This window comes from Lachancea lanzarotensis, scaffold LALA0S02 (assembly GCF_000938715.1).
Source record: "Lachancea lanzarotensis genome assembly LALA0, scaffold LALA0S02, whole genome shotgun sequence".
NCBI classification, from domain to species: Eukaryota; Fungi; Ascomycota; class Saccharomycetes; order Saccharomycetales; family Saccharomycetaceae; genus Lachancea; species Lachancea lanzarotensis.
Window position 1 is genome coordinate 145,402 of NW_019212880.1, and position 25,990 is coordinate 171,391.

A 25,990-nucleotide genomic window follows, 5' to 3' on the forward strand; every position below is an offset into this window, starting at 1 on the left:
TTCATCGAGCGCCATTTGAATCATCCGGATTTATGACGCTAACATGGCGCTACCTTTATACTGCTCAGGGACTTTAATGCTCACGAGAAGATACTGGCCAGGGTTATTATCCACGACACGACAGAAGGGGTTCTCGTTCGAAACAGCCTCGGGTGTCGGTGGCAGCGGTTCGTATTCAATTTTGGTTTCAATTTCGTAAGAGTTAGTGGAAGGTCCCAAGTCTACACCACCTGGAAGTGTCGTGCTAGGGGCCGGAATACGAAAAGTCTTTGGAATATCCGAGAGATCGGGCGGAGCATTTTCATTTTGAGTGACGGCAGAACCAGGTCCTGCTCCGCGTCTGCTGAATCGGCCTTGTCTGCGTTTGCGACGAGTGTCCCTGTCTTTGTCACGGTCCAATCGCTCCAGCTCTGCAAGAGACACTTTGAGAAGACTAGGTGTGTAAACTTTCGAGTCAATGGAGTTCCTGAAAACATCATCGAGCGTAATAAGTGGTAAAAGTCGGCTACGAATATCTTCGTCTTCCACCACTGAGCCATCAAACTGATATCCCGTCACCGCCAGTGACTTGTGGTATGCATGGACCTGTTCTCGAATAGAATGGGCAATTGCAGTGGTAAACTCACCTGGCAACTCGAGGTCCTGACTAAGGGCTTCGGCAAACTCCTCTGGACTATTGTCGGGATTAGATATATCCCACTCAAACCCATCTATCAACTGATTTTGACCTACCACGATGTCTAGCTGTATCCGAATCCGAAGATCGTCACCTCCAAGCAAGTCGCGGTCGTTATCTATAAAGGGATCAGCCTGGAAATCATTAATTTGCTCTTTAATATTCTGGACAAGGGTCTCAAAAAACTGGTCATTGTGAATAAACTTGTAATCCTGTAGCATTTCCGTCACTAAATCCTCTACCTTAACCACATTATCATTTCTATTCCAGATAAAGACATCTCTTAGCGAGAAATTGTCGCGCTCTGCATCGAATTCCAGTCGTATCGGTACCAATTTTTCCTGGGTTTCCGTCATGGCCTGCTGATATATATCCTTCATGTCGAAAATTGCTTGTCTTCGTTTATCGGACCAATTCACCCCAGTCGAGACGTTTGTTACCGTGTTGCTGAACCCGTTTCCATATCCGGAGTATCCATCTCCCCATATGCTTTTGGAAACGATACCTTGTGTGGTGTTCGTGATAGACTTCATCCTTGCCGCCTTGAGTTCTTTAATGTAATTAAGATCTTGCAGAAGTCTCATCAAGTATTCTTTGTGGCTAAATCCATATTTGCTGAAAGGCTCGTATCCATTTCGTTCTTTTATGAGTTGTTCCGAATTTTCGCGATCCCTTCGCAGAACTTGTTCATATAAAAGGAGGTTAGAATCTGGTTCTTGCATATCAGTTTTCCCTGCCTTTACTAGGTCTGACCAATGTGTCAACGACTTAAGAGGCTCTTCTGGAGGGTCCTGATAAATCGTTTGAAATTCAGGCAGTGGTGGAAGCTGTGGGGTTTGTGCAGGTAAAGGTGCGGCTATAGGTGAATTGGATGATACGGCGGGTGAGTTTTGCATAACGGGAGAGGCGGCTGCCTGCTGGTTAGGAACTTGAGAAGCGAGCTGTTGCTGAGCTGCTGTTATGGCCGCCACAGCTGCTGGGTTATTCTTAGCTAACGCTTGCTGTTTGAGGTTCGCAAGTACACGTTGCTGTACCTGTGGGGGAAGTTGTGCAATCTGAGGGGGCAGATTGAGCTGCTGCGGAGTTGAAGCTGGCGCCTGTCGGGATGCTAGGGGAGCATTCAGTTGCTGCTGTTTTGCCTTCAGCAACTGAGCTCTCTGTGCAAGGTTCAGCTGTTGACCCGGTGCAGTACCCATGGAAAGTGTCGATGCATACTGTGGTGAGCCTTGTGGTTTTTGGTCCTGCTGCTGCTGAGGCTGAATATGATGTTGCTGTTGTTGCTGTTGTTGCTGTTGCTGCTGTTGCTGCTGCAGTTGGCGCCGTTGCAATTGCTGCTGCTGCATTTGCTGTTGCTGAATGTGTTGTTGTTGTTGTTGTTGTTGTTGCTGCCGCTGCCGCTGCCGCTGCTGTTGTTGTTGTTGTTGTTGTTGTTGTTGTTGTTGTTGTTGTTGTTGTTGTTGTTGTTGTTGCTGCTGCTGCTGTTGTTGTTGTTGTTGTTGTTGTCGCAGTTTTTGCAGTTGCTGCTGCCTTCGCAGAGTTTCCTGATTCTTTTGATTCTCACGTTCCTGTTGTTCTTGTTGTTGCTGCTGCTGCTGCTGCCGCATCAGCGTCTGACGTTCCACCAACAATTGCTGATGTTTCTGTTGAATCATACGCAATTGCACAGGCGTCAGGTTCTCCAAAATGTGTTGGGGAACCTGAGAGAGGCTAAAACTGGGGGTGCCTATGTTGGCAAACGGGTTGGTCTGTAGATTGTTCATATGTCCCTTCTGGTTTTACCGATGAGCATTACTCGGTTGGCTTCAAACGAACAACATCATGTTAACCATTTTAGAGTTTACTGTGTCATAGAGTACGAATTCCATTTACTCATGGGCCATGGAATAACGATGTTAAGACTGAGTTTTCTCCCTTACCTTCAAAGAGATTAATCACTTGGCGATGAAAAGTACGGTAACAATATGTGTCTCGAAGATATGATGCCGAGCTTTATAGCTTGTAGTCTTTTTCTCATACGCTTCTACAAATTGAGCGTAGTCACCTGATCAATAGCTTGGCCAGAAGCATACCAGTGTAAACTCTTCACCATGAAGCCCAAACTTACGGATTAGGAGACCTTGTTAGTAATAGCGTTATCTAATGGTCATTGGCCACATTTAACATGTACATCAAGGGCAATGAAGGATCGACTAATTCTTCGATTGAAAGGCAACCGATTTTATATACACTTATTGAATTCGGCTTCTTATGTCTAGAATGTAAATAGCGCAAAACTCGCCCTTAATCCAGTAAATTTCGGAAACAACATGTTATTAATGTGTTTTCTGCTTTCCATGAAAGTAGAGCACTACTTTGTTTGCTGGCGCCCTTTTTTTCCTGTTGTGGCTTGAAAGCTCGACAGGCAGGGAGCTGGAAGGTCCTAGCGACGATTTTTCTTAGGTGCACCATGCATGCCCATCGATAGGCCTAACAATTGCTGTCTTGTCGTGTCCTTTGGGTAACTAACAGCAACCGTCTCCTGCATGAATGAGCAACGGTGCCAATTACGCTCGAGACGTTGTAGCTTTTGGAAAATGATATCGTTATCCTGATTCAGAAATAGAGTCTAGTAGCCGCATTCCGATTACTAATTTTAATTAGCGCAAGTGGTTTAGTGGTAAAATCCAACGTTGCCATCGTTGGGCCCCCGGTTCGATTCCGGGCTTGCGCAATTTTTTTGTTTTCAAAGTAATTAGCTAGCTGATTACTTTGGTGGAACACGTTACGTTGCTTTAAGTAGCGTTTGTAATTTGTCTATTTGTCTATTTGTGTAGCTTGTATCGCGGAACTTGCCTGTAGTGCAGTCTCACTGCCACTTACCCTAGATTTTAATGCTCCCGGCGTGATCACGTTGTTGCCAATATAATACATGGTGATAATGCGGAAGGTGAGCACAAACCGAGTGCGCTGGAAACTCCCGGGGCTTGCTGGATAATGTTATGTAAAATGGCTGCTATTCTGTGTATCTCCACGCACAAAAGGTTTCCTCTAGGCTTCTGACCTATTTTACCACGACAAACATACATGTCCACGTGACGCAGTATTCGAAATCAGATACAATAGTCGTTCATGTCATGAGCTTCCAGGTCAAGAAGAAACGTGAAGACCAAGAACCGCCCAATAGGAGAGGTCTATCCAGCGCATTGGCATGTTCCTAGCATTTTACATCACCAATTTGAATCATGCGTTGGTATTCCAGTTTCTGCTGAATCATGACTCGCCTTCTTTCAAGGCTTTATGGGCTAAGATGCAAACGGTGGCTCCAGAGGATGCAAGCGGACACTCCTGGTTCAAAGCTGATTTGGGGAAGGATCTACAGGTGTACAAAACCAAATCAAGGTCCAGCGATCTATTGTACTGGTGCTTAGTCACACGCCAGCCGAACCCATTAGAACCGATCACCTTCCTGGAGACCTTCGAGTCTACTCTTCTCAATTACTTTGACAAGGAAAAGCTGCCCATCAGCAAGCTAGTGAACAATCAGGATCGTATTGCGCTACTTTTGAACTCAATGGTGGACGCCAATGAACCTGCAACTATCGATCTGAACAAACTCAAGGAAATAGTTCCCAGTCGAGAAGATCTTTCCAAAGTTCTAAGTTCTACGGCATCAACTCTCAGCAATCGAATCCAGACTCGTGATGCATTACAATCAAAAAACTCTGGTATGCTCCCAGGCATCGGAATATCGGTGAGATCCACAGATCATCAGGCAGTCCCATGGAGAACCCCGGGCGTCAAGCACTCTAATAATGAGCTTTACGTCGACATGATAGAGAGAATCCATGTTGTACTACAAAAAAACAAAAAGGCCAATAGGTTCAACGTCGTACGGGCCGTGCTGGAAGGCTCTGTGGATCTGCGGTCTCAACTAACAGGTGACCCTCTAATAGCGCTGAACCTGGATCTTGCGGGGCACGACTTGGGAATTCCTGCGCTCCACGAATGCTGTGAAGCCCACCTTAATACTCAAGAGCTGAACGAGCTTCATTTCGTGCCCCCCGATGGAACATTCAGACTCATGCAGTATACCATAGACCTCGAGACCTCTACCACTCGCAGCAAGGTGCTATCCAATATCGGCCTGGTCTCCGTTCACTATGACACAGGCCTAGGGTCCATGGCCGATGAATTCGAAATTCGCGTCAACGTCGCCAGTTCACAGCATTCTAAGCATGTTGAGGACCTCGACATTTTTGTCACCTTTGGGGCCCTCTCCACGTCTGTGACACAAGGCGCTGCTCCTGCTTGCAAACTCAATGTTCTTAGAAATACTCACGGCCATTTTGAAAACTCCATCGACAACGTGTCTGGTCACTGGATATTTGACAAAGAAACCCAAACTGGTACCTTGCCAATTCTTCGTGGCTGTCTAGAGCATGCCACACCTTCTCAAATGGAATCTTTGATGCTCATCGTAAGTTACTCAAACAAGGGCGAATTACCTAGCGGTATCAGAGTCCAATCCGTCAATATTCTCTCGGGTATGCCACGCAATATAACACCCTTCAAGGGAGTTAAATACCAGGCCAAGACCGGTGACTTTCAACTGCGTTGAACGTCCATAGCTCATAGCCCAAGATCTTAAACCGAAGATACAATATCACTTTTACCTCCCACTGTCGTTCGATGCTCGTGGTCACATTCCCCCATTTTTTTTATGTCATCGGACCTGGAGATTGGGGACTCTGCAGGCTCACGCGGTAAGGATCGATATTCATGACCAGGCCGTTAAGGTGGGGAAATCAGGGCGGAATGATTATGGCACAAAAAGAGGTCGAGAAAGTATATAAACAGGCCAAAATGACAACAAGTTGAATCTTTTGATGAAACATGCTTGTCACTTTTTAAAAAGTGAGACTTTAAAGGACTTTTAACGAGAAGTACAGATAATAGCGTAAGATCCTCATTTGCATTCCGTCATCAAACCCAAGAGGCAATGACTGAAAATCTTAGCTTCAAAGATAAGGTAGTGATTATCACTGGAGCCGGTGGAGGGCTAGGTAGAGTGTATGCTCTGGAGTTCGCCAAAAGAGGGGCGAATGTTGTTGTTAACGATTTAGGCGGCTCTTTGGGCGGAGAGGGTCACAACTCAAGAGCAGCGGACGTTGTCGTCAAGGAAATTCAAGAGAAATACAAGGTTCGAGCAGCGGCCAACTACGACTCAGTGACAGACAATGCAGCAGGAATCGTCAAGACGGCGATTGATAGTTTCGGACGTGTGGATGTTGTCGTGAATAACGCAGGAATCTTGCGGGACTCTAGTTTTGCGAAGATGCAGGACGCTGCATTTGATGCTGTAGTCGATGTGCATCTAAATGGCGCCTACAAGCTCACAAAAGCTGCTTGGCCTATTTTCAAACGGCAAAATTTCGGTAGAGTCGTCAATACGTGTTCTCCAGCCGGACTTTACGGCAATTTTGGACAGGCCAATTATTCGGCGGCGAAACTAGGCCTTGTCGGTTTCTCAGAAACTTTAGCTAAAGAGGGGTACAAGAGCAACATTTTCGTGAATTGTATTGTGCCGCTAGCTCGTTCTCGCATGACTGAGCGAATCATTCCTCCGCACATTTTAAAAAATCTGGCCCCGGAGAAAATAGCACCAATGGTGCTTTACTTGAGCCACGAGTCTACGAAAGTCACAAACTCAATTTTTGAGCTTGCAGCAGGTTACTACAGTCAAATTAGGTGGGAACGGTCATCAGGCCAGATTTTCAATCCCGATCCCAAGACCTTTACCAGCGAGGCTATACTCAACCAGTGGAAGTCTGTTGTGGATTACCATGACAAGCCATTTAACAAAGTCACCCACCCTATACAGTTGAGTGACTACAACGCGTTGATCACCAAGGCGCGGCAGCTCCCCGCCAATGATCAAGGCACTACAGCTATCAATTCATTGCGGGGTAAAGTGGTCATTATTACGGGCGCGGGTGCTGGTCTAGGAAAATCTCATGCCTTGTTCTTCGCTAAATATGGCGCCAAAGTTATCGTGAACGATATCCGTGATCCATTTACTGCAGTTGCAGAGATTGAAGAGAAATATGGTAAAGGCGCGGCCGTGGCTGACAAACACGACGTCGTTGCAAATGCAAAGGAGATTATTCAAACCGCTTTGGACCATTTTGGCAGAGTTGATGTTCTCGTTAATAACGCTGGTGTCTTAAGAGACAGGTCGTTTGCGAAAATGTCTGATGAGGAATGGCTTGTTGTTTTGAAAGTTCATCTATATTCAACTTTTGGACTATGCAAAGCTGTCTGGCCAGTTTTCCTGAAACAAAAAGGAGGATTCATTATCAACACGACATCTACGTCGGGAATTTATGGTAATTTTGGACAGGCAAATTATGCGGCGGCAAAGGCTGCTATATTGGGGCTCTCTAAGACTTTAGCCTTAGAAGGCCTTAAATCCAACATATTGGTGAACGTGGTTGCGCCTCACGCTGAAACTGCAATGACCAAAACAATATTCTCAGATAAGGAGCTTGGAAACCATTTTGATCCCTCTCAGGTTTCGCCATTTTTCGTTCTACTGGCTTCTGAGGAACTCTCTAAGAAGGTTGGAAAACCTGTCACTGGTCAATTGTTCGAGGTTGGTGGTGGCTGGTGTGGCCAAACTAGGTGGGAAAGAAGTAAAGGAATTGTCAGTACTGAACCATCACCTGAGTTTTTGCGTGACAATTGGAAGAAATTAGCCGATTTCACTCAAAGTACGCATCCATCGTCTACTCAGGAATCATCAATGTCAATACTTCAGAACGTGGCTGAAGCCTTGAATTCTGCAGCATCCAAGTTACTTTTCAAGTACACCGAAAGAGATGCAATCTTGTACAACTTGGGACTAGGTTGCACTAGTCAAGAGCTGAGGTACTGCTACGAGAATGACCCCAATTTCCAGGTTCTACCTACTTTTGGAGTAATACCATTTATGTCCAGTGGCAATGCTATCAAGATGAACACTCTTGTCGAAAACTTCAACTATGCGTTCCTATTACATGGTGAACAGTATTTCAAATTAAACCAGTTTCCCCTACCAACTAAAGGCTCTTTGAAAACAGTCGGGGAACCAATGCAAGTCATAGACAAAGGCGGTAAGGCAGCTGTGATTGTTGGAGGTTATCAAACGTTCGATATTGAAACGAACAAACCAATTGTTTACAACGAAGCCACTTTCTTTGTTCGTGGCGCTAAAGTTCCCAAATCGAAACAGATCAATAAGGCTAGGAGCAAGTTTGCTATACAACAGTTCAAAGCGGGTGATGGTGAGCCCGATTTCCAGGCAGACATTACAACGGATGAAAATCAAGCAGCCATTTACCGTTTGTCCGGAGACTTGAATCCTTTGCATATCGATCCGCATGTTGCCAAAATGGTAAAATTTCCTAGACCGATTTTACACGGGCTGTGTACTCTCGGGGTTACTGGAAAAGTTTTATTCGAAAAGTTTGGCCAGTTTGAAGAATTCAAGGTGCGTTTCACAAACGTTGTGTACCCCGGCGACCGCCTCAAAGTAAAAGCGTGGAAGAAACCTAATGGTATCGTCATATTTCAAACTATCGACGTAGACCAAGGTTACGTCGTGCTTGATAATGCTGCACTCAAACTCGTGGGCGGAAAAGCCAACCTTTAATGAAATCAGCTGCATGATTTGATGAAACATACAAGCAGATTTGAATCGACAATTGCTCGCTCTAATTCACGTAAGCTCATGAGGTGATGACCAAGTTATATGAAGATTTTCCATTCAGATGGTACGTAAGTGTGCAACTGAGTAATAAATATCTAAGATATGTCCATTTTGTTGAAATTGTAGAATATTGTTTTCATTAGACCTTGAATGTCATGAGTGAGAAGAAGTTGAAGGGCTCGGTTGACCCACTCTGTATTTCGTTATCCCCATTACTGTGGGCTGTCCTCAGGATCGATTGTTTTCACCCAGTGCGAGCCGAAGAGTGGCAACTTCTTGTAGAAAGTGTCTTGAAACAAGGGCCATCCTTCAGTGAAAGCAAAAAGACCTGCCCACGAGGCTCCGCTCCAAAACATTAGGTTTGGCGTGTAGGCAATAATATTGGAGAGGTTCAACCTACCGAAGTGTGGAGCTGTTTTAGCGGCTAGTTTTGAGACATAATGGTACCAATGTTAGTAAGATAGCCTTAAAGTTTCAGGGTAACGCTCAAAAAGGAGTACCGGTCTCCAAGAATTGCTCGATGGCATGCGAACATACTGATACCATTGCGTGTTGGTGGATCGATCTAGCTTGTGACGGAAAAACAGTACTTGAACGTATCCCAGTCCTTAAGCCTGTCAAAAATTTCGATCCTATCATTTTGAAATTAGACCTATATGTCATTAAAAACGAGAATTTATATGCCCTCATTGGTCCATGATCAGCTGACGGATCAATTTTACATGTTACCTATCATGTGCCACGTACCTTACTAGTTCCTTAATCATAATATTCAAAGCACAATTGATGTATTATTCATAGTACTGAGCCATGACAGGCTTGTACGTCACCATCACCTTTCTTGTTAAACTTAATTGAAAAACGCGTAAAATCGATTATATCTTGTCAAAAGATCACATCATACGTAAATCATGCGAGTACTTATTAACAACTTTAGGCTGATGCTGATGGAACGACTTCATCATCGTTCTTTTCTTCAACTTTATAAAATAAATATAGGACTACTGCTGGGAAACAAGCTCAAACTATCTCAGCTGTTCGCGCAGGCTTGTTCTACCTTTATGCAATAGGGTTTTCCGAAATTCAGATCAAGTCAATAGTCATGAGCGTCACACGTGATCAATAAGGTGAACTTTGAAATGGCATCACCATAATGCGTTGAAGTAAACAAAGCGACGAGTTTAAATTGAATTTGCAGTCTGTGCCGACTGGCGAATAAGGGAGCAATAGAATCAGTGGACGGTCAGGATGAGAACAATTTAGCTTATCCACTTCAATCTCACGTTTCGTCTATTAAATTGCCCTCTGGTGAAGGCGTGCAAGCCAACTCAACAGAATCCAATAATCAAGAAGAAAGCGGACATTAAACGCTTCTTAAAAATTCTGTAGTGCTACGAATCAGACTACCGTCGATCAAAACCAGTCTTCTTTAGACCACTTTCATTTTGCGATCGTAAATGAAGATTTAGCTGCAATAAAATTTCCCAAGCATGCACAAGGTAGAAGAGGTACATGAATTCATCAAAGAGCTGTTCAGTGAGAGATGCTCCAAAGCGATGGATGATGGATAGGGGCATAGGTTTAGGTGGACGGGTAACGCAATGTACCTACTTGCTCAGATTCTGTTACAATATTGGTACATTTTATTGCTTTGAAAGCCTAAAAATCCCGGCATCAAGAAAGCTAAAACGAAGGAGTCTTACATCCTTCGAATGAACTTATTTTTGGTATGTTTATCTGATCACACTGAAATTTGAAGACGGCAGCACAACTAAAAACCAAATGCGGATATTTACTGGACAAAGCGCTTCCTAGACTACTCGTGGTCAATATGGGGGATAAGAGAGATTCCTTTTCATTCACGGGTGTTGAACAAGTGGACTACACTTTGTAAAGGCTTTACAGACTGAAAAACAATGCCGAGGCGAGTAAAGCTGAAATTCAAAAACTTGATGCTGATGACAGAAATAATCAGCGACGAAGATGAAAAAACACTCGAAAGCATCAAGATAGTACGAGCCAATCTTAGAAGGTGTTTTCAATGCCTTGGCATTGGGATCGAAATTGAGCTCACCGTACCCACTTAGTTTGCGGAAGTCACCGTCAGTTACTCTGAGTTGAAACTTTCCACCACTGTGATACCCGCAACTGTAGCGAAAATTATTGCCCCGAGCTCTGAGCATTCTTTTGAATTCAGATCCGATCTCCTGGGAAAGTTGCCGCTGAGTGTATTATTCCATTGCTGTTCGTCCTTCATCGCAAAAAACTCCTTTATCTTACATACACACAAGAAGGAATTGAGTGGCGCATTCCAAGGGTTTGTTTTTCAACCGCTGAATATAGGCATCACCAAAGTAGTCGCTCAAGAAATATTATCTTCTTCGTATATCTCGAGTAACTCTTCTGTATTGTTGACTATTAGGTGTCGGTCCAGATGCTACAAATGCACCACATCATCAATGGCCTCGCAAAGTTCGTCATGCACTTACGTAAATTGTTTTATCCGGCGGGTCTTCATCATAAAGGCTTTGCCAAAGTAGAGTAAATCCAAAGAAAGGGCCTGCCTTATGCTTAACCCAGCGGTTACCACGCTGATGTTTGCTTTTTCACATATATACGCGTCTGATCTCACAGTATTTTATCTTTTATGGAAATTACTTGGTTCCGCGTCTCAAAATCAACTTTCTTCTCTGCAAACTTCGACCTCTTTACAAGGTATGCTCTCCGACTTTTTATTTTTCGATCATCAAGTCATCTACAAGTACCTTATGCATGGGTTTCTCGAGTTACTCATTGCGCATGTCTGGCGTTTATTAAACATCAAGGCAGCGAAAGCGGCTATGATAAGGAGCTCGGTGATTTTCTTTCAATGTCTGTCACTTTCAGCCAGCCAAGTCTTTCGACCAGTCACTTTTTTAGCACATGCGCCTAACTTTGCAAAATGTGCAGTCGAGAACTTGTTCCTGTCCTTTTCCGTTGATGTCTTACCGGAGACAAGTCAAGAGGACTCTTCCAGTGTATGTGCATGCTGCAGCAAAACTCATGAGTTCTCAACAAGCTGATGAATAATTTCATGAATCGGAGTAATTCATGGTAGCACGACGATCCATAGCTTGACCACCTCTGTGGTGTCGCGTTTCAAATCTTGACATTTAAATTCGAGACGATTGTTGCCTTCAATGAGCCGAACTTCATACCGTGGTGCTGCAGGTAGATCTCCGGTTGATGCACTGGGACATGCACTCACTTCCTCCTTATTAACTAACAAGCTGTACTCGCAATGAGATCCCGGCTCAAGATGAGTCATTATCGTCACAGCTGTCTGAGGCGGTGGTAAAGTCAGAGATATCATGTTCTCCTTGTTGGTTATATTTTTGCCCTCTATAATATACTCCACCCAGCACTGGCTCAAAGAAGGTTGTTGCGTGACCTGCGTAGGCCTAGATTCCTGTCTGTAATATGAGCTGGATGAGGAAACAACCATCTCTTGAATCAAAGAATAGGGTGTCGCTTCTTCGCTCTTCTTCGCAATGTCAATGCCAAGCGATTTAAAAATATTGAACTTGTTCACGTCAGGTAGTTCTTCTGTGGGCTCTAAAACAATTCTTTTCGCAGCAAACTCACCTGGCTTCATTTTGTTGGGGCCAAGTAGGTAGTCCTCGGGAAATAAAGTCCTGTTGTATCCATTTCCTAGACCCTCGTAATGATTGAAATCGTAATCCTCCAAATCAGGTGCTTCGTTCTCCCCTTCGACATTCTCTTCACTGCCCCCACTGGCAAGGTATTGTTCGTACTCGAACTTGTCATATTCGAGCTTGACCTCTCCACGCTCGCTCGCATCCTTAAGGGAGACGAAAAAAGATTTCTGCATCAAGTTTCTGAAAAATCGGAGCAACTTCTCGGCGTCTTGGTACATTAGGGTCTCTGGTTCATTGTATATTAGAGCGTTTTCAAATACTAGAAGCATGTCGATGTAAAAGTCGTAGATCTTTGTGTAGTGGTCCATTTCCAAGTTAGTCTTGACCAGATTCAGGGCAATGGGTCGGTGAATTACCTCATAGTATTCTGGGAGTTCTTCTTCCAAAATGACATCGACGAATGGCTCTGAAATGTGCATGGTATCATCCAGGCCTTCAACTGGCTTATCAACGAGTGTTGCAATCGACAAATCCGTTGCGTTCAAAACTTGACCGAGGGCATTTAAGAGGTGCTTTTTGACTTCAGCGTTGATTAAATAGTTTCTCGTTACGTTCTTAGCCTTCAAAACCTCGTATTTCACGTAGTTTACAACCTGCATGGAATTTTTGGCGATCAAGCTCTCTGGATCGTTGTACGAAACACAGTTTTTCTGAACTAACTCGATGTCTAACAAGAATGTCCGGTGACCGTTGAGAAATTCGTAGTCTCTTGATTTGATCTCGTTAATCGATATTGGTTGATCAATTTTATAGAAATAACCAGGGTGGAATTTTCGACTCGGAAGCTTGATGAAGTCTTTGAACATTTCTTTATAGGTTTCGACTAGATGATCCAATGTGAATGAAATGAACAAATTGAACTTAGGAATAAACCAGTCATCTGCTCCAAAGAGTTCGCTGTCAGGGTCTAGCGGAGCATGGTAGTCCACAGGAGGAAGCTGCTCTTCCAGCCTGGGCTGCTTACCAGCAGTGTACTTTCTTTGCGGCTCAACGACTTCTTCCTCCACTATCTCACTTCCTTGAAGGGTCTTTCTCTTTTTTGAAACCATGGCCCCTGTGCTCTCAACGGTTGTGTTCACCTATGGCTTTCGGGTGCCTGGCTGTTGACGCGGTCAACTTACCAGCGGTGTATGCCATTTTATATTATATATGAACATTGTTACGTATATCGTGAGCCTTTTTTCGTTCACAGCCCGGTAGCGCTTATGTATTACACAGTCTTCGATCATCTGGGGCTAAGAGCCTTTCAGTCGTCTACAGGTTGACGATAAGTTCTTTCGTGTTATGCAGCTCCAGCTGCTTCTCTAAATTTTGGAAAAAGGCAGTGTATACGGTCTTTAGTTCTTTACGCTGCTCGCTTGTTAGGTTTCCAGGACCCAAACTCTTCAAGAGCTCTTTGTCGTTGTTCGTCCTTTGTTTGAAGTTTTTGTCATCGCTGGCTGCATCCCCCAAATCGTGGCTTTGAATAACGATGCCACTGTTGCTCATCATCGATATGTCTATCAGCTTGTCATTTGTACTGATTACTATTTCAGCAAGCTCTTGCTCTCGGGCCAGCAGCTTGCGCTCTTCCTCCTCTAACTTCCTTTGCATGAGGTCATCATCGTCTGGACCATATGAACCATAACCTTTTTGGGCGTCTTGAAGTAGAGGCTCTCCCTCTGAGCTTCCACTGCCGAAACAGCAGCTCAGTACAGCGCCCATCGAACAGTCTGATTTGAAGACAGACTTTTAAACGAGTTCTTTGAGCTCCTATGGCCGTTTCCCTCCAGTCTTTGAACAGCTTCGCACCTATTCCTAGCGTCCTTCCTAAGACTCTTCTGTACTTTGGAAATGCTACCGGACGACCCCATCGCCAGTCGGTCACGTTAGTATCACTTTTGGGAATACTGACATATCGTCAAGAAACTCGCTTCGAGAGAACGCCCGCCCATCATAGAGGACCTAGCATATTTGTTGGTCAACTCATTCTTCATTGATATTTCAGCTGCGCGAACCACTAGTGGTTTATGGAAATCACAGACTACTTTCCATCATGCGTTCGGCTCGAACGGCATCATTCTTGTTATATATTCGAAGGTTCTCTGAGCGAGCAAGTGTACTGCTGGACAATAGATCACCGCTTAATCCTTCTTAAAACCTCAGCTACGTATTTCTCGCTACGGTATCCATATTTTTGTCTCTTTCAGCATCAATTCCAAGTTGTATTAGACAAAGCAGTTTAAGAAGCTATCTCTAGGAGAAGCTGAGCTGTTAACCTCTGCGACAATTATTAAAGAACAAGATTTACAAGATGACATGGGAAAAATACATTGTGGGCATTCAGTATAAATACCATTCCACTTGTGCAACAACTACGATGATTCGCTATGAGCGTTCTTTTGTTAGCTTGACGCTGAGGGCCTGAGACATTATTCGTGTGTAATGCTTTCATCTCTAAATCTTGTCAGTAAATTTTGACTGCCGTGATACACATCAAAATCGTGAACTCTTCGCAGATTCTCCACAGTCGATCTGACTTTCAACATCCAAAAATGCTTCGCTCTTCAAGCTACGTTAGTACTGGTAGATTTCTTCATGTGTCGGCCAGAAGGTCAGACTTTATGTCGTGGTTTAAGCGGAAAGAAGATAGCAAGTCGAACAAGACGAGTCGAAACACCAAAGATGTCATCGCGGATATTGAGTCTGGCGAAAACAAAACGAAGGGCTCAAGCAGTAAACTAAAGCTTACCGAGGACTCTTTTGTCGGAGAGGAGGCCGCTGCAGTCAATCACGCAAAGCGTAAGGTACTCGTTGCCCAAGTTCCATTCAATAAATGGCTTTCGTCTAAAAAGGTCTCTACAGCAGAAGCGCTTGACCAGGCAATCATTCAAGCTTTTAGTGCACTGAATAGTGGGACAGCCATGTCTATCGATGATGAGTCTCTCGCTGTGCCTTTCTCCAATCTGGTCAATAAATTTCATTTCACCAAGTCTTTACAAGCGTCAACGGGGGTTTTAGTGCCTGACTACCAATTGACACGATTGAAAACACCTCTAGAGTTTCGCGATTTTTATTTAAGAGAGATCGTTAGTGGTAAGCTCGCTAAATATAAAGATGCTGAACCCGGTGCCATTGACCTCGACAGCTCATCGTACACTGCCGAAACCGTGCATGTCGTCAAGCAGGTAGCACCCCAAGAACAGAGGAAAAAGCTGTCGAACATTTTGTCAGAAGTAGAGAGTCTGGATCGTCAAAATGCTAGAGAAGCTTTGAAAAGTGCGAGACGAGTTGTTTGAGCTTCCTTTGTTCTAGCATTACGTATAGAGCACATCTTGTAAATATGAGGCCGAATGCAGCACCAGGGTCTTGCGGAAAAAATGGATTACTGGACAACGCCTTTCAATTAGGCAAGCTTAGGGTACTACAAGTGTCACCGCATACTGACAAGAAAGGCAACCCTTTACACGAACTAGCGCTTCAGACGCTTCACTCTGTGTAGGTTCACGGCCGCGTTTGATTGCGAGCAATTCTTAGATGCTCAGTGAAAACAAGGTCCTTTCCTCCGTAGGATATAAAAAAAGGTCGTAAGGATCCTCCAGTAAGTAGTGTACAATTTTGTAAAGAATCAACTTTAAAGATTCATTTCAATTATCGCTTACGAGTTTGTTCACGCTAAGCCCTTGCGCCAAAGTTCGCTTATGCATTTGCAGAGAGCAATGCGTTCTTTCGACTATCAACTATGGTGTAAGTTCTTTTCGATCTTGTTAATCTATAATTCTATTTTAACTTTTACTTGGTAAGATCTTTTGGTCTAGTTCCTGGAAATTTGATATCAAGACCAAAACATGAAATGGTAGAACTTTGTCGTGAACTTTTCCAACAAGCTAATGAAGGGAAGGGTATTTCAACTCCTAAGCTAACTATAATACCAGATGGTGTTTTACCTGCAAACAGTCCCTCGTTCACTAACATTAACGACGGTAACAGCTCTGAAATCTACTGCTCCAAGTCTACTTATCTAAAAATATTCGCTGAAGCTCGGCGACTCATACGACAGGATACTTCAAACGGTACGTACTTATGCTATTTCAGTTTCAAAGGCACGAACTAACTATGCAACAGCGCTAATCAATGACGAAGATAAATACTTGGGAACCTTGGGTCTTCTTTTGATTACTCCAGAAGATCGCACAGCTTTAAAATTGCACGAAGATCTACTATTGAAAAGACTCCAGACCCAACCTGGCGGACAATGGACTGGCTCTGACGGAAGTACGCGGTTGTTTTGTTACGAATTATCTGCCATTTCTCTTCTGCTGACATCATCTGTCAACCGAGTCAACAAATCATCCTCGTTGTGGCTTCTCTTCAGAAAAGTGTATGCGCTGAAGAGAGAATTTTACCCAGATCCAGATATTGATTTTAGCTCATTGTTCACTTCGTCCGCAGAAAGGCATATCTCAAATTACTATTGTTGGAATACTTTTCGATGGGTGTATGATTTGGAGACGCCAGCCGCACAAACAGAGCTTCTCAAAGTTGTATGGGGTTTCAGTATCAGGCATCCGAAAGACAGTTCTGCATGGTGGGCTCTTGGCCACGTTTTGTTAAGCCTTCCAGAGCTAGCGTCCAATTTCATTCAGAATTACAATGCTGTTAATATGAGGTTCGAATTTACCAAGCATATCCATCATAAGCAGAATAGCGATAATCTGACAAATGAGGCATTGAGCGCCAAGGCAATTCATTACATTTCAAAAATAATGACTTACATCGAAACCGGGGAGGTCAGGGAATGGCCACCGTTTGGGTGTATCGTGAGGTTATCACACTACGTGTCGAGAAACGAACAAGTTCATCCCTTACAAAGGTGGTGCGACGAGATTGAGGCATTCGAAGAAAAAAACTTCAAAATTGACAGAAAGTCAGTCACTATGGCGATCTATAAAAATAATCGAGACTTGTTGTTCCAAAGATCAATTGAATCCTTAATGCTTCGCAAAGCTGCTATAGGGAAGGTTGATATCGCACTGTTGCGAAACGCGAACAAAACTAAACGGACCTGAATTACTAACAAATGTAGAACAAGCGACATCGGTTTACATCCTTCACCTATCAGTCTGCCGTTTCTACCTGTTTTTGAATTTGATGTTTCTCGTGCCCTGGTACACCAAACTTATCCGTGAATTGCTGACCTGGCAGGACGGGAGCAATTTCTAAAATTGCCCTTATTTGATCTTCATGAGTACCGTCCGATGGTATATTCTTGTAGATATAATATTCCAAGTCATCACCAGGTTCGGCCGGTCTGAAAAGCTTGGGGTGGAACTGTGAGCCTTCCTCGGATCTTTTTTTCGCTAGCTGGCGCTGCTCGTCCTCAATAGCGAATTTCTCATCCGTAGCTGTGGTGTGATCTTGTTTCGCCAGCGCGGCCGTCACCTTACTCCAAAGTTTTCTCGACTCGAAGTCGCCCTGTTCCTCAATTGGGCGCACCTGGGGTTTCAGTGGTTGTGTTTTAGTAGCGTCGAACAAAACGGTCTTTGCACTTCTCTTCTTCAGATCTTTAATGTACATGACATCGTTCCATTTACCTGTAATCTCATAAAACTCACTTCCTGCGTGATCCTTTACAACGCCTTCAATAGCATCGTAGGTTCCAGAGATAAATCCTTTCGTTTTGAATTCGATATCCACTTTATACTTTTCAGACTTGATGATCATATGGTCCCCGAGTTCTATCCTCATTTTACCAAAAAGAATTCCTCTCGCATACATGTTTGGCTGGCTTAAAGTGTACTTTTCCGGTTTACCATTGGGGCCCTTTCTGTCTAGAAACTGAAGTACAGTAAGCCCCTCCATCATTGCTGCCGTGGAATTTCCCAAAAACTTGGATTTTGGTATGGTCGTGCCATCAACCCTTATATTCGACTCGGGAATCATGTAAAAGTACGAAGATTTAGGTGGATGGTGGCTGGTTTGTTCGGAAAAATAAAAAGCTTGCTGCTTATTGGGGAGATCCCAATAACAAGTGAAGTATTCACCAAGCACAGGATTTAAAGGTTTCTTCACAGCCTTCGGGGCAATATGCCAGCCGGAAAGGTACCATTTAACTACCTTGACGAATCTCTCGAGCTCATCCTTTTCCTCATGGGCACTCAACAGTATATCCGGGAATTGAAGTTGGTTTGTGATTCTCTCAAGCATGGACTTCTTTTCCAAAATGAAAGTCGGCAAAGTGATCCTTGAAAGATCACAGCCGGGCTTGAGCTGTGAAATAATCCCTAGCAAGATACTCTGCCCCGATTCGTCATTTTCGTCGATATCGTCAGTGTCTACCACAGGTTTGCTCGAGGCGTTAGCTGGTGATGCATTAGTGGCTGGTCCAGCTGCCATCTTTCCCTTCATAACATTTAAAGGCATGACAGTTGTCCTCTTTATGTATCGCTTTGTCTTTAATTCAATCTCAAAGCTCCTATGTAACAATAGTGTAGTAGAATTAATAACAATTTGGACCCTCAACTTTTTCCATGTTATTATTTAAAGACTGAAATTCCGAAACTTTAACCTATGAAGATTAGCGTATGCATATGCGAAAAAACAACTGAAGTAAGTAACGTATTATGAGTCGGAGACGAAATCCCTAAGATTTAAAGGTCAGCTTAAGAAGGGGAGTAATATAAAGCTTTAACAAACAAGTAAGGCCATGTCTTATTTAAAATGCAAATACGGTTGTGAGCTTAACTGAATTAATATGCATGCATTAGTCTCAGTTGACACTGGACGTGGTCGCAGTAATCGCAGAAGGCTGATTTGCTGGAGAATTCGGTGAATGGGAAATGTCTCGATCTTTCAAGAGATTTTTAGAGTCAGGTCCCTCAGACGCGACTTCAGCTTCGTCCGGTTTTTGAGAGCCGGATTTAGGCCGCTTTATTTTCTTTCCTTCTTTGTCCTGCTTCTTCCTTTTACTATGCTTAAGTGGCCTTTCTTCATCCTTGTCGTAAACATTGTTGGGCAAGTCATGTAATTTGACGTACTTTATCATCAGCGAGAAAATGTCGGTGTCGTCAAACTCACTGAATGAGCGACATAAATTAAAGAAATCAGAGCATGGAACGTGTATGTCAACTTGCTTTTTCGCGTCAGCGGAAACGTCCAGCCCAATGTACATGGTCGTGATATGCACTTGTTTTTTGCCTTTGACGGCATCACTGTCTTTGTTTTCGTCATTAACTTCGGTGTATTGCTCTAAGACGTTTTGAGTCTTGTACGTGCCGTAGTTGTCAATAATGTCTTTGCATTGAGCATCAGTATCGTAAATATAGGATGTCTCAAATGGCTTGGTAAAAGGATGCGCCAAGTTTATTCCGCTAAGAACTTCTAACTTTTGAACAAGTAAACGTAACTTACTTTCAACGAGGCCGCTCCATTTCGAGTGTTGTTCACTTGATCCTGTGGTGGATACCATCACAGTAAGATAGAACTTATAGCGATAAAAGAAGTCATGCTTCTTGAACAGGTCCGTCCAAGTTTTCTTATTCGTGAAAATGTCATTAGTTACCTCAGCGCCTCTTTCAAGTTCCGCTAAAATGATTTTCTTGGTAGAGTCACTAATGTTGTGGGTGGCGCACATAGATGGATAAGCAGGTGTGATGACAGGCATTCTGTGAGATCTGTCTTGTGCATATATTCTTGGGTTCCACACGCGCACTTGCAAAGGGCCATCCTCGATCGGCTTCAGTAGGACTGGTTGCGGCCAATTCCATTTCGTCAAAATGTGAAAAAACCTACCCAATATCACAGCACTACATGCATTGGGGTACAGCTGACATATTCTTGCAACAAGCATCGCCCACGCCACACCACCCGGAAAGCCGAACATGTTAGCATAAACCGCTCTTCGTTGTGCCCATAGTTTGATAGCACGGAGTGCAATTTTGAAGGAAGTTGGTTTTGGAACCAACTGAAGAATTTCATCTGTCACTCTCGTTCCGTTCAGGGCTCTAAGGTCCTTTTCATCCAAATTTCTGAGCAGGTTTTTATCTGAGAGGGTGAGGTTTGCAGGTACTTGTGCAATATCCAAATGGGCACAGTTTAAATCAATTGGAATTCCGCTTAGAACGACTGTAATAATGGGGACGAAGGCATCAGGAACGGGTACGATTTCTTCAAGTTCCGGTCTTGTTCTCAACAGTTTATCAAATACCGTGAAAAAGTCCTCCCGGGTGACATGTTTGGGCATGACGACGAGAGCATCAATATCACTTCCGGGTCCATGAACACCCAATCTATACGAACCATATGTGAAGACTTTGCCGCCTGCATCTTTGGCCATGCCATCAGACATGTTGCGCTTTTTAGACACCTCGAAGATGAATGCCTCGGTAAGTTCCTGGAGAATCCTCAATACCTCTACTCGCTTCTTAGTTTCCTCTTCAGACTCAAAGGATTTCTCTCTTTTGAGTTCTTGTATCAGTGCATCATTCAACTGGTTTTCCGCTGCGGTAGGGCCAGTAGTTGAAATCGGACCTGTGACACCATATACGCGTTGCTGACTCATTTTTAAAGCTTCAACGTGGAATGCTTTCGCCCCTCAACGACACTGATCTGTTAGTCAAAGTTTCTGCGAAATTCAAAACCTTCAAGATCCGTTGACTAGCTAGTTGATACTTTACAACGTTGTGAAACTTGAAACCTTTTCGAAAGCCACCTTGAACAACTAGATCTGGCAGATAGCTACGTTAATCAACTAAACCTGGTGATCGATATTGTAGGGTACACCAGTTTGCCATTTAAACGCCTTGAAAGTAATCTATCTATCTTGTTTTGTGCTGTGAGGCGAAAAGGTTTAAAGATCCGGGTAAAAGAGGAAAGCTTGAAAAATCCAGAATAATTAAATAAACAGCACGGATTAAGTCTCTCGATGGTGGCGAAAGGGGGAAGCATTGACCTCATCAATAGCTACTAGTGAAGCCGTGGGCCAGACCGAAAAGCTACGTTGATATCTGAAAACAATAGCGTGTCATGGACGAAGCTCTAATTGCAACGATCAATAAACTACAGGATGCATTGGCTCCTCTGGGTGGAGGATCACAATCCCCAATCGATCTACCCCAAATCACAGTTGTCGGATCCCAATCTTCAGGAAAGTCTTCTGTATTGGAAAACATCGTGGGACGGGATTTTTTGCCTCGCGGTACTGGAATTGTTACGCGGAGACCTTTAGTGTTGCAACTGATCAACAAAAGGGGAAAGAAGGAGACCAGTGATGATTTGTTGGAATTGCAAAACGAAGATTCAAAAAAAGGGCAATCTGAAGACAATGTCAACGAGTGGGGTGAGTTCTTACATGTACCGGGCAAAAAGTTTTATAACTTTGACGAAATCAGACAAGAGATTGTCGCAGAAACCGACAAAACGACGGGCAAAAACGCGGGTATATCTTCGGTTCCTATCAATCTGAGAATATACTCTCCCCATGTGCTAACTTTGACGTTGGTGGACTTGCCGGGTTTGACAAAGGTGCCAGTTGGGGATCAACCTGTTGACATTGAGAAGCAGATCAAGGACATGCTTCTGAAGTACATTTCAAAGCCTAACGCTATTATTTTGTCCGTTAATGCCGCAAATACAGATTTGGCGAACAGCGATGGTCTGAAGCTCGCCAGGGAAGTTGACCCTGAAGGAACAAGGACAATCGGTGTTCTTACCAAAGTTGATTTGATGGACCAAGGAACGGATGTCATAGATATATTGGCTGGACGAGTAATTCCGTTGAGATATGGCTATATCCCCGTCATCAATCGTGGCCAAAAAGACATTGAGGGTAAAAAGACTATCAGGTTGGCTCTTGAAGATGAAAGGAAATATTTTGAGAATCACTCATCATACAGTTCAAAAGCGCACTATTGCGGAACTCCTTATTTGGCGAAAAAGCTGAACTCCATATTGCTACATCATATCAGACAAACTTTGCCCGACATTAAGAATAAAATAGAAATGACTCTGAAGAAGTACCAAGCAGAACTTGTTAACCTGGGCCCGGAAACAATGGACTCCCCAAACTCTATAGTTCTGAGCATGATCACAGATTTCACTAAAGAATACAATGGGATTTTGGATGGTGAAGCCAAGGAACTTTCGAGCCAAGAACTTTCCGGCGGTGCTCGTATCTCTTTCGTGTTCCACGAGATCTATAAGAATGGTGTCCGGGCCTTGGACCCGTTTGACCAGATTAAGGACTCCGACATCAGAACCATAATGTACAATAGCTCTGGTTCAGCGCCTTCTCTATTTGTGGGTACCGAAGCCTTTGAGGTTCTGGTGAAGCAGCAAATAAACCGGTTCGAAGAACCTAGTTTGAGACTAGTGAGCCTTGTTTTTGACGAATTGGTGCGTATTCTTAAACAAATAATTTCTCAACCAAAATACGGCAGGTATCCAGGACTAAGAGAAGCTATGTCGAACTACTTTGTCCAGTTTTTGAAAGAATCAATAATACCTACCAATACTTTCGTCTCAGATATCATCAATGCAGAACAAACTTACATCAATACTGCTCATCCAGATCTTTTGAAGGGGTCCCAAGCTATGGCGATGATTGAAGAAAAACTTCATCCAAGACAAGTAGCTGTTGACCCTAAGACTGGTAAACCGTTACCAAACCAACCTACTCCTCAACCTGCGACTCAGTCCGAAGATAAATCGGGCTTCTTTGGGGGGTTCTTCTCTTCAAAGAACAAAAAGAAACTGGCTGCATTAGAATCACCTCCCCCTGTTTTGAAGGCGACCGGTCAAATGACTGAGAGAGAAACAATGGAAACCGAAGTCATCAAGCTTTTAATTGAAAGTTATTTCAACATTGTTAAACGCACGGTCGCAGATGTGATTCCCAAAGCAGTCATGTTGAAGTTGATCGTGAGAAGTAAGAATGATATCCAGAAGATTTTACTCGAAAAGCTTTATGGAAATCAAGATATTGCGGATTTGACCAAAGAAAATGACATTACTATTCAGCGCCGTAAGGAATGTCAGAAAATGACTGAAATTCTACGAAACGCAAGTGAAATCGTCTCTTCAGTTTAATTAAGTACTCATTGTCTCAGTCAATAGAATTGCTACGTGAATTATATTTCTGTCGTACTGTATGAAATAACATCTGTAAGAGACTCTAGAACACATCTAGTGAAAATCTAGTTTTTATTATCGTAAAAAAATCTGTTGGGACGATAAAAAAGATCCTATACTCAAGCAAATAAAATAACTTCGGAAGTGCTGAAATAATATTAATTTACAAACAAATCAAAATGTTTTATAATACAAATATTAATAGACATTTATATGTTTTAAATTTATAAAAGTAAACAAAAAGCATCACATGATATTAATGCACATGACCATGAAATCGTAAAATAAGGTCTTTTTTAAGTGCTCACTTTGCTTGTTACGTTGCGACCTCTTTGAATTTTCACTCGAAGTCTTCAGATATGTGACGGGCTCTGCTTTCATTCTTTTGCCGTCGTACAGTTTATGAATTTACATGTCAAGCCTCTTTCACGTTAACGGCGTACGAGATCGCGATTCTCGAGAGAAAGCAATTTCACGTGAGGATCTTCATCACTGTGGTGTGTGGCCATACTGACGGCGACGCTGATGAAGCATCTACATATAAGAGAGCTAGTCGTTTATGATCTTTCACTTCTTGTTGCTCGCCTCTTTCTCGGTTAGATCAGGGACCAACTCTATCAAAATGGCTACCAACATTACATGGCATCCTAATTTAACATACACCGAAAGGTCGGAATTGAGAAAGCAAAACGGTGCAACAATTTGGTTGACTGGTCTCAGCGCCTCAGGAAAAAGGTTCGTATATTGTCCCGAAAGCGTTTTGAGCAATTGATAGATACTAACATCGAACAGTACAATTGCTTGTGCACTCGAGCAACTACTTCTTAAAGTTGGAGTATCTGCATACAGATTGGACGGAGATAATGTCAGATTTGGCCTCAACAAAGATTTAGGATTCTCAGAGAAGGATAGGAATGAAAACATTCGCAGAATCTCCGAGGTCTCCAAACTATTTGCCGACTCCTGTACCATAGCGATTTCCTCCTTCATCTCTCCTTACCGCATTGATCGTGATAGCGCCAGAGCCTTACACAGAGATGGCCACCTAAAATTCATTGAGGTCTTTGTTGATGTTCCTCTTGAAGTTGCCGAGCAGAGAGATCCAAAAGGCCTATACAAAAAGGCGAGAGAAGGCGTTATTAAAGATTTCACTGGTATATCTGCACCTTATGAAGCTCCAGAAAATGCTGAAATTCATTTGAACACAGAGAAACAATCAGTGGAAGAATGCGCTCAGCAAATCTTCGAGTACCTGAAAAAGGATTCCATAATTTAAGCAGATAAATTTATAGGTAAATGAAATCATCTTTTGAGACTATTTAGTCTGGCCTGTAGTTCATCATCAGCGCTAAGAGTTGCACCACCACCACTTCCCAATGATTCTGCGATTTTCTCCGTATTTTGTACCTCGCCACTGTCCAGTGTTTCCTTAGGGGTATCCTTTAGTTTGGCGTTCAAATCTACACCAATTTCATCGAGAACCTTATTGACTATTTCATCCACTTCTTCGTCTTCCTCAAGTTCGTCGCCCATTGCATCGTCCACGGCATCGTCCATGAACTCTTGACGCTGATCCATGAGGTCACTTTGCTTCTCGAACTCCGCTGAAATGCGCTGCAACTGGGGGAGATTCATGGATCTGTTCATCGACGCCAGAAGTCCAGTCGCTTCTCGCATTGACGTCGCCATTTGATCGCTACTCCTAACAGCCTGTATTCTGAGTGCGATTGCTTGAAGTTGAGTCTTCATGTTATTGAATTTAGAGATGTGTTTTTTGGTACGCACAAGGTCCTTCGCTTGAATTTTGGCCGCCGCAACTTGTCCATCTTTAGCGGACTTTCTTATATCTAGGACGAGCTTCTTTTCTTGTACTTCTAGCTTGCGCCGTTCCCTTTCCAATTCGCGTTGTGTCCTCTCTAGTGCCCTTTGGTTCTGAATATCGGTTAGTACTAAATATTGAGACAACACTGAAAAATAAACCGTCCGCATACTCTTTTGAGACGCTCTTGTGGTGTCAAGCTTTTCCCGAATACCCAATCGAGGACCGCCATCTTTTTGCCGGGTGAAGTTACGGATCAAGAGGACGACAGCCAACTGTATCTGATCGATTATATGTTATAGGGAGAAAATACCTTTAATTTGATTAATATTTTACCCGGGTGAAAAAGCATAAAAATTTTGAAATCTTGATGATGGTTCAAGGCTACAATTGAAACTCACAACCTGAAGCGAGGCTAAGTTATCCGCCAAACTATGCTATATGAGTTGGTTAGTGTGGTTCGGGTAGTTAATCCACTGGCGGCGAATGCCGAAGCCAAAGAGCTTGCCACAACCATAGGAAAATTGATAGTACAGAACAGAGGAGTTGTGAGAAGGATTTTGCCCATTGGCAACAAGCTTTTGCCAAAGATCACAAGAAAGGATCAGGAACAGCATTTTCAAGGCTATCATTTTTTGATGCTTTTTGACGCATCGGCTCCCGTTCAATCTGAAATTTTAAGAACATTGAAAAAGGATCCGCGTGTAATCAGATCTTCTATTGTAAAGATGAATACAACAAAAGAATTAGACGTTGCATCCTCGATTGAAAGGGCAGCGGGGTACAGTTCTATTTTGGACAAAGTAAAGAAAGATGTCTTTTAAACCTGCTACACTACAGGCATTTCAACATTTTAATAGCATCTAATATTTTCCTGTTTATAGTATTGATTATAGTTTTTATTTTCGCTTCTACTTCTGTTGAATAAATCTGGAGAGAGCACCAACATTGTTATCACGTCGGTA

The 25,990-nt window shown here is 43.3% G+C and overlaps 13 protein-coding genes, 1 non-coding gene and 1 pseudogene across 15 annotated transcripts, besides 3 other annotated features; 8 read left to right on the forward strand and 7 right to left on the reverse strand.

Annotated features, from left to right (window-relative positions):
• Positions 1-30: 30 nt before the first annotated feature.
• SNF5 (LALA0S02e01684g1_1) lies at positions 31-2,436 on the reverse strand (the record flags this gene model as incomplete). Its single annotated transcript, XM_022773607.1, has 1 exon — positions 31-2,436. One exon carries the CDS (start codon positions 2,434-2,436, stop codon positions 31-33), a length of 2,406 nt encoding a protein of 801 aa, XP_022627117.1.
• Positions 2,437-3,315: 879 nt separating this feature from the next.
• On the forward strand, positions 3,316-3,386 carry LALA0_S02e01706r. Its single transcript has one exon. It is a non-coding gene; the product is annotated as a tRNA-Gly (tRNA).
• Positions 3,387-3,863: 477 nt separating this feature from the next.
• On the forward strand, positions 3,864-5,273 carry APM3 (LALA0S02e01728g1_1; the record flags this gene model as incomplete). Its single annotated transcript, XM_022773608.1, has 1 exon — positions 3,864-5,273. The coding sequence occupies one exon, from the start codon at positions 3,864-3,866 to the stop codon at positions 5,271-5,273; it is 1,410 nt and encodes a 469-aa protein (XP_022627118.1).
• A 381-nt stretch (positions 5,274-5,654) lies between these two features.
• Positions 5,655-8,345, forward strand: FOX2 (LALA0S02e01750g1_1; the record flags this gene model as incomplete). Its single annotated transcript, XM_022773611.1, has 1 exon — positions 5,655-8,345. The coding sequence occupies one exon, from the start codon at positions 5,655-5,657 to the stop codon at positions 8,343-8,345; it is 2,691 nt and encodes an 896-aa protein (XP_022627119.1).
• Positions 8,346-8,614: 269 nt separating this feature from the next.
• Positions 8,615-8,842, reverse strand: LALA0_S02e01772g (annotated as a pseudogene). The gene has a single exon. A coding segment is annotated over exon 1 (228 nt).
• Positions 8,843-9,783: 941 nt separating this feature from the next.
• Positions 9,784-11,208: a mobile genetic element (relic copy of Rover hAT-like DNA transposon).
• Positions 11,189-11,208: a repeat region.
• A 282-nt stretch (positions 11,209-11,490) lies between these two features.
• RSC4 (LALA0S02e01816g1_1) lies at positions 11,491-13,149 on the reverse strand (the record flags this gene model as incomplete). Its single annotated transcript, XM_022773612.1, has 1 exon — positions 11,491-13,149. One exon carries the CDS (start codon positions 13,147-13,149, stop codon positions 11,491-11,493), a length of 1,659 nt encoding a protein of 552 aa, XP_022627120.1.
• Positions 13,150-13,354: 205 nt separating this feature from the next.
• MEH1 (LALA0S02e01838g1_1) lies at positions 13,355-13,804 on the reverse strand (the record flags this gene model as incomplete). The annotated part of the gene is made up of 1 exon (XM_022773613.1): positions 13,355-13,804. The coding sequence occupies one exon, from the start codon at positions 13,802-13,804 to the stop codon at positions 13,355-13,357; it is 450 nt and encodes a 149-aa protein (XP_022627121.1).
• Positions 13,805-14,634: 830 nt separating this feature from the next.
• MRPL13 (LALA0S02e01860g1_1) lies at positions 14,635-15,378 on the forward strand (the record flags this gene model as incomplete). The annotated part of the gene is made up of 1 exon (XM_022773614.1): positions 14,635-15,378. One exon carries the CDS (start codon positions 14,635-14,637, stop codon positions 15,376-15,378), a length of 744 nt encoding a protein of 247 aa, XP_022627122.1.
• Positions 15,379-15,932: 554 nt separating this feature from the next.
• ECM9 (LALA0S02e01882g1_1) lies at positions 15,933-17,148 on the forward strand (the record flags this gene model as incomplete). Its single annotated transcript, XM_022773615.1, has 2 exons — positions 15,933-16,152; positions 16,205-17,148. 2 exons carry the CDS (start codon positions 15,933-15,935, stop codon positions 17,146-17,148), a joined length of 1,164 nt encoding a protein of 387 aa, XP_022627123.1.
• Positions 17,149-17,197: 49 nt separating this feature from the next.
• Positions 17,198-18,502, reverse strand: OSH6 (LALA0S02e01904g1_1; the record flags this gene model as incomplete). Its single annotated transcript, XM_022773616.1, has 1 exon — positions 17,198-18,502. One exon carries the CDS (start codon positions 18,500-18,502, stop codon positions 17,198-17,200), a length of 1,305 nt encoding a protein of 434 aa, XP_022627124.1.
• Positions 18,503-18,848: 346 nt separating this feature from the next.
• On the reverse strand, positions 18,849-20,639 carry PAP1 (LALA0S02e01926g1_1; the record flags this gene model as incomplete). The annotated part of the gene is made up of 1 exon (XM_022773617.1): positions 18,849-20,639. One exon carries the CDS (start codon positions 20,637-20,639, stop codon positions 18,849-18,851), a length of 1,791 nt encoding a protein of 596 aa, XP_022627125.1.
• Positions 20,640-21,103: 464 nt separating this feature from the next.
• On the forward strand, positions 21,104-23,164 carry VPS1 (LALA0S02e01948g1_1; the record flags this gene model as incomplete). The annotated part of the gene is made up of 1 exon (XM_022773618.1): positions 21,104-23,164. The coding sequence occupies one exon, from the start codon at positions 21,104-21,106 to the stop codon at positions 23,162-23,164; it is 2,061 nt and encodes a 686-aa protein (XP_022627126.1).
• Positions 23,165-23,335: 171 nt separating this feature from the next.
• Positions 23,336-23,461: a sequence feature (centromere).
• A 367-nt stretch (positions 23,462-23,828) lies between these two features.
• MET14 (LALA0S02e01992g1_1) lies at positions 23,829-24,482 on the forward strand (the record flags this gene model as incomplete). The annotated part of the gene is made up of 2 exons (XM_022773619.1): positions 23,829-23,941; positions 23,999-24,482. 2 exons carry the CDS (start codon positions 23,829-23,831, stop codon positions 24,480-24,482), a joined length of 597 nt encoding a protein of 198 aa, XP_022627127.1.
• Positions 24,483-24,508: 26 nt separating this feature from the next.
• DID4 (LALA0S02e02014g1_1) lies at positions 24,509-25,257 on the reverse strand (the record flags this gene model as incomplete). Its single annotated transcript, XM_022773620.1, has 2 exons — positions 24,509-25,138; positions 25,198-25,257. 2 exons carry the CDS (start codon positions 25,255-25,257, stop codon positions 24,509-24,511), a joined length of 690 nt encoding a protein of 229 aa, XP_022627128.1.
• A 202-nt stretch (positions 25,258-25,459) lies between these two features.
• On the forward strand, positions 25,460-25,849 carry MRP17 (LALA0S02e02036g1_1; the record flags this gene model as incomplete). The annotated part of the gene is made up of 1 exon (XM_022773622.1): positions 25,460-25,849. One exon carries the CDS (start codon positions 25,460-25,462, stop codon positions 25,847-25,849), a length of 390 nt encoding a protein of 129 aa, XP_022627129.1.
• Positions 25,850-25,990: the final 141 nt, after the last annotated feature.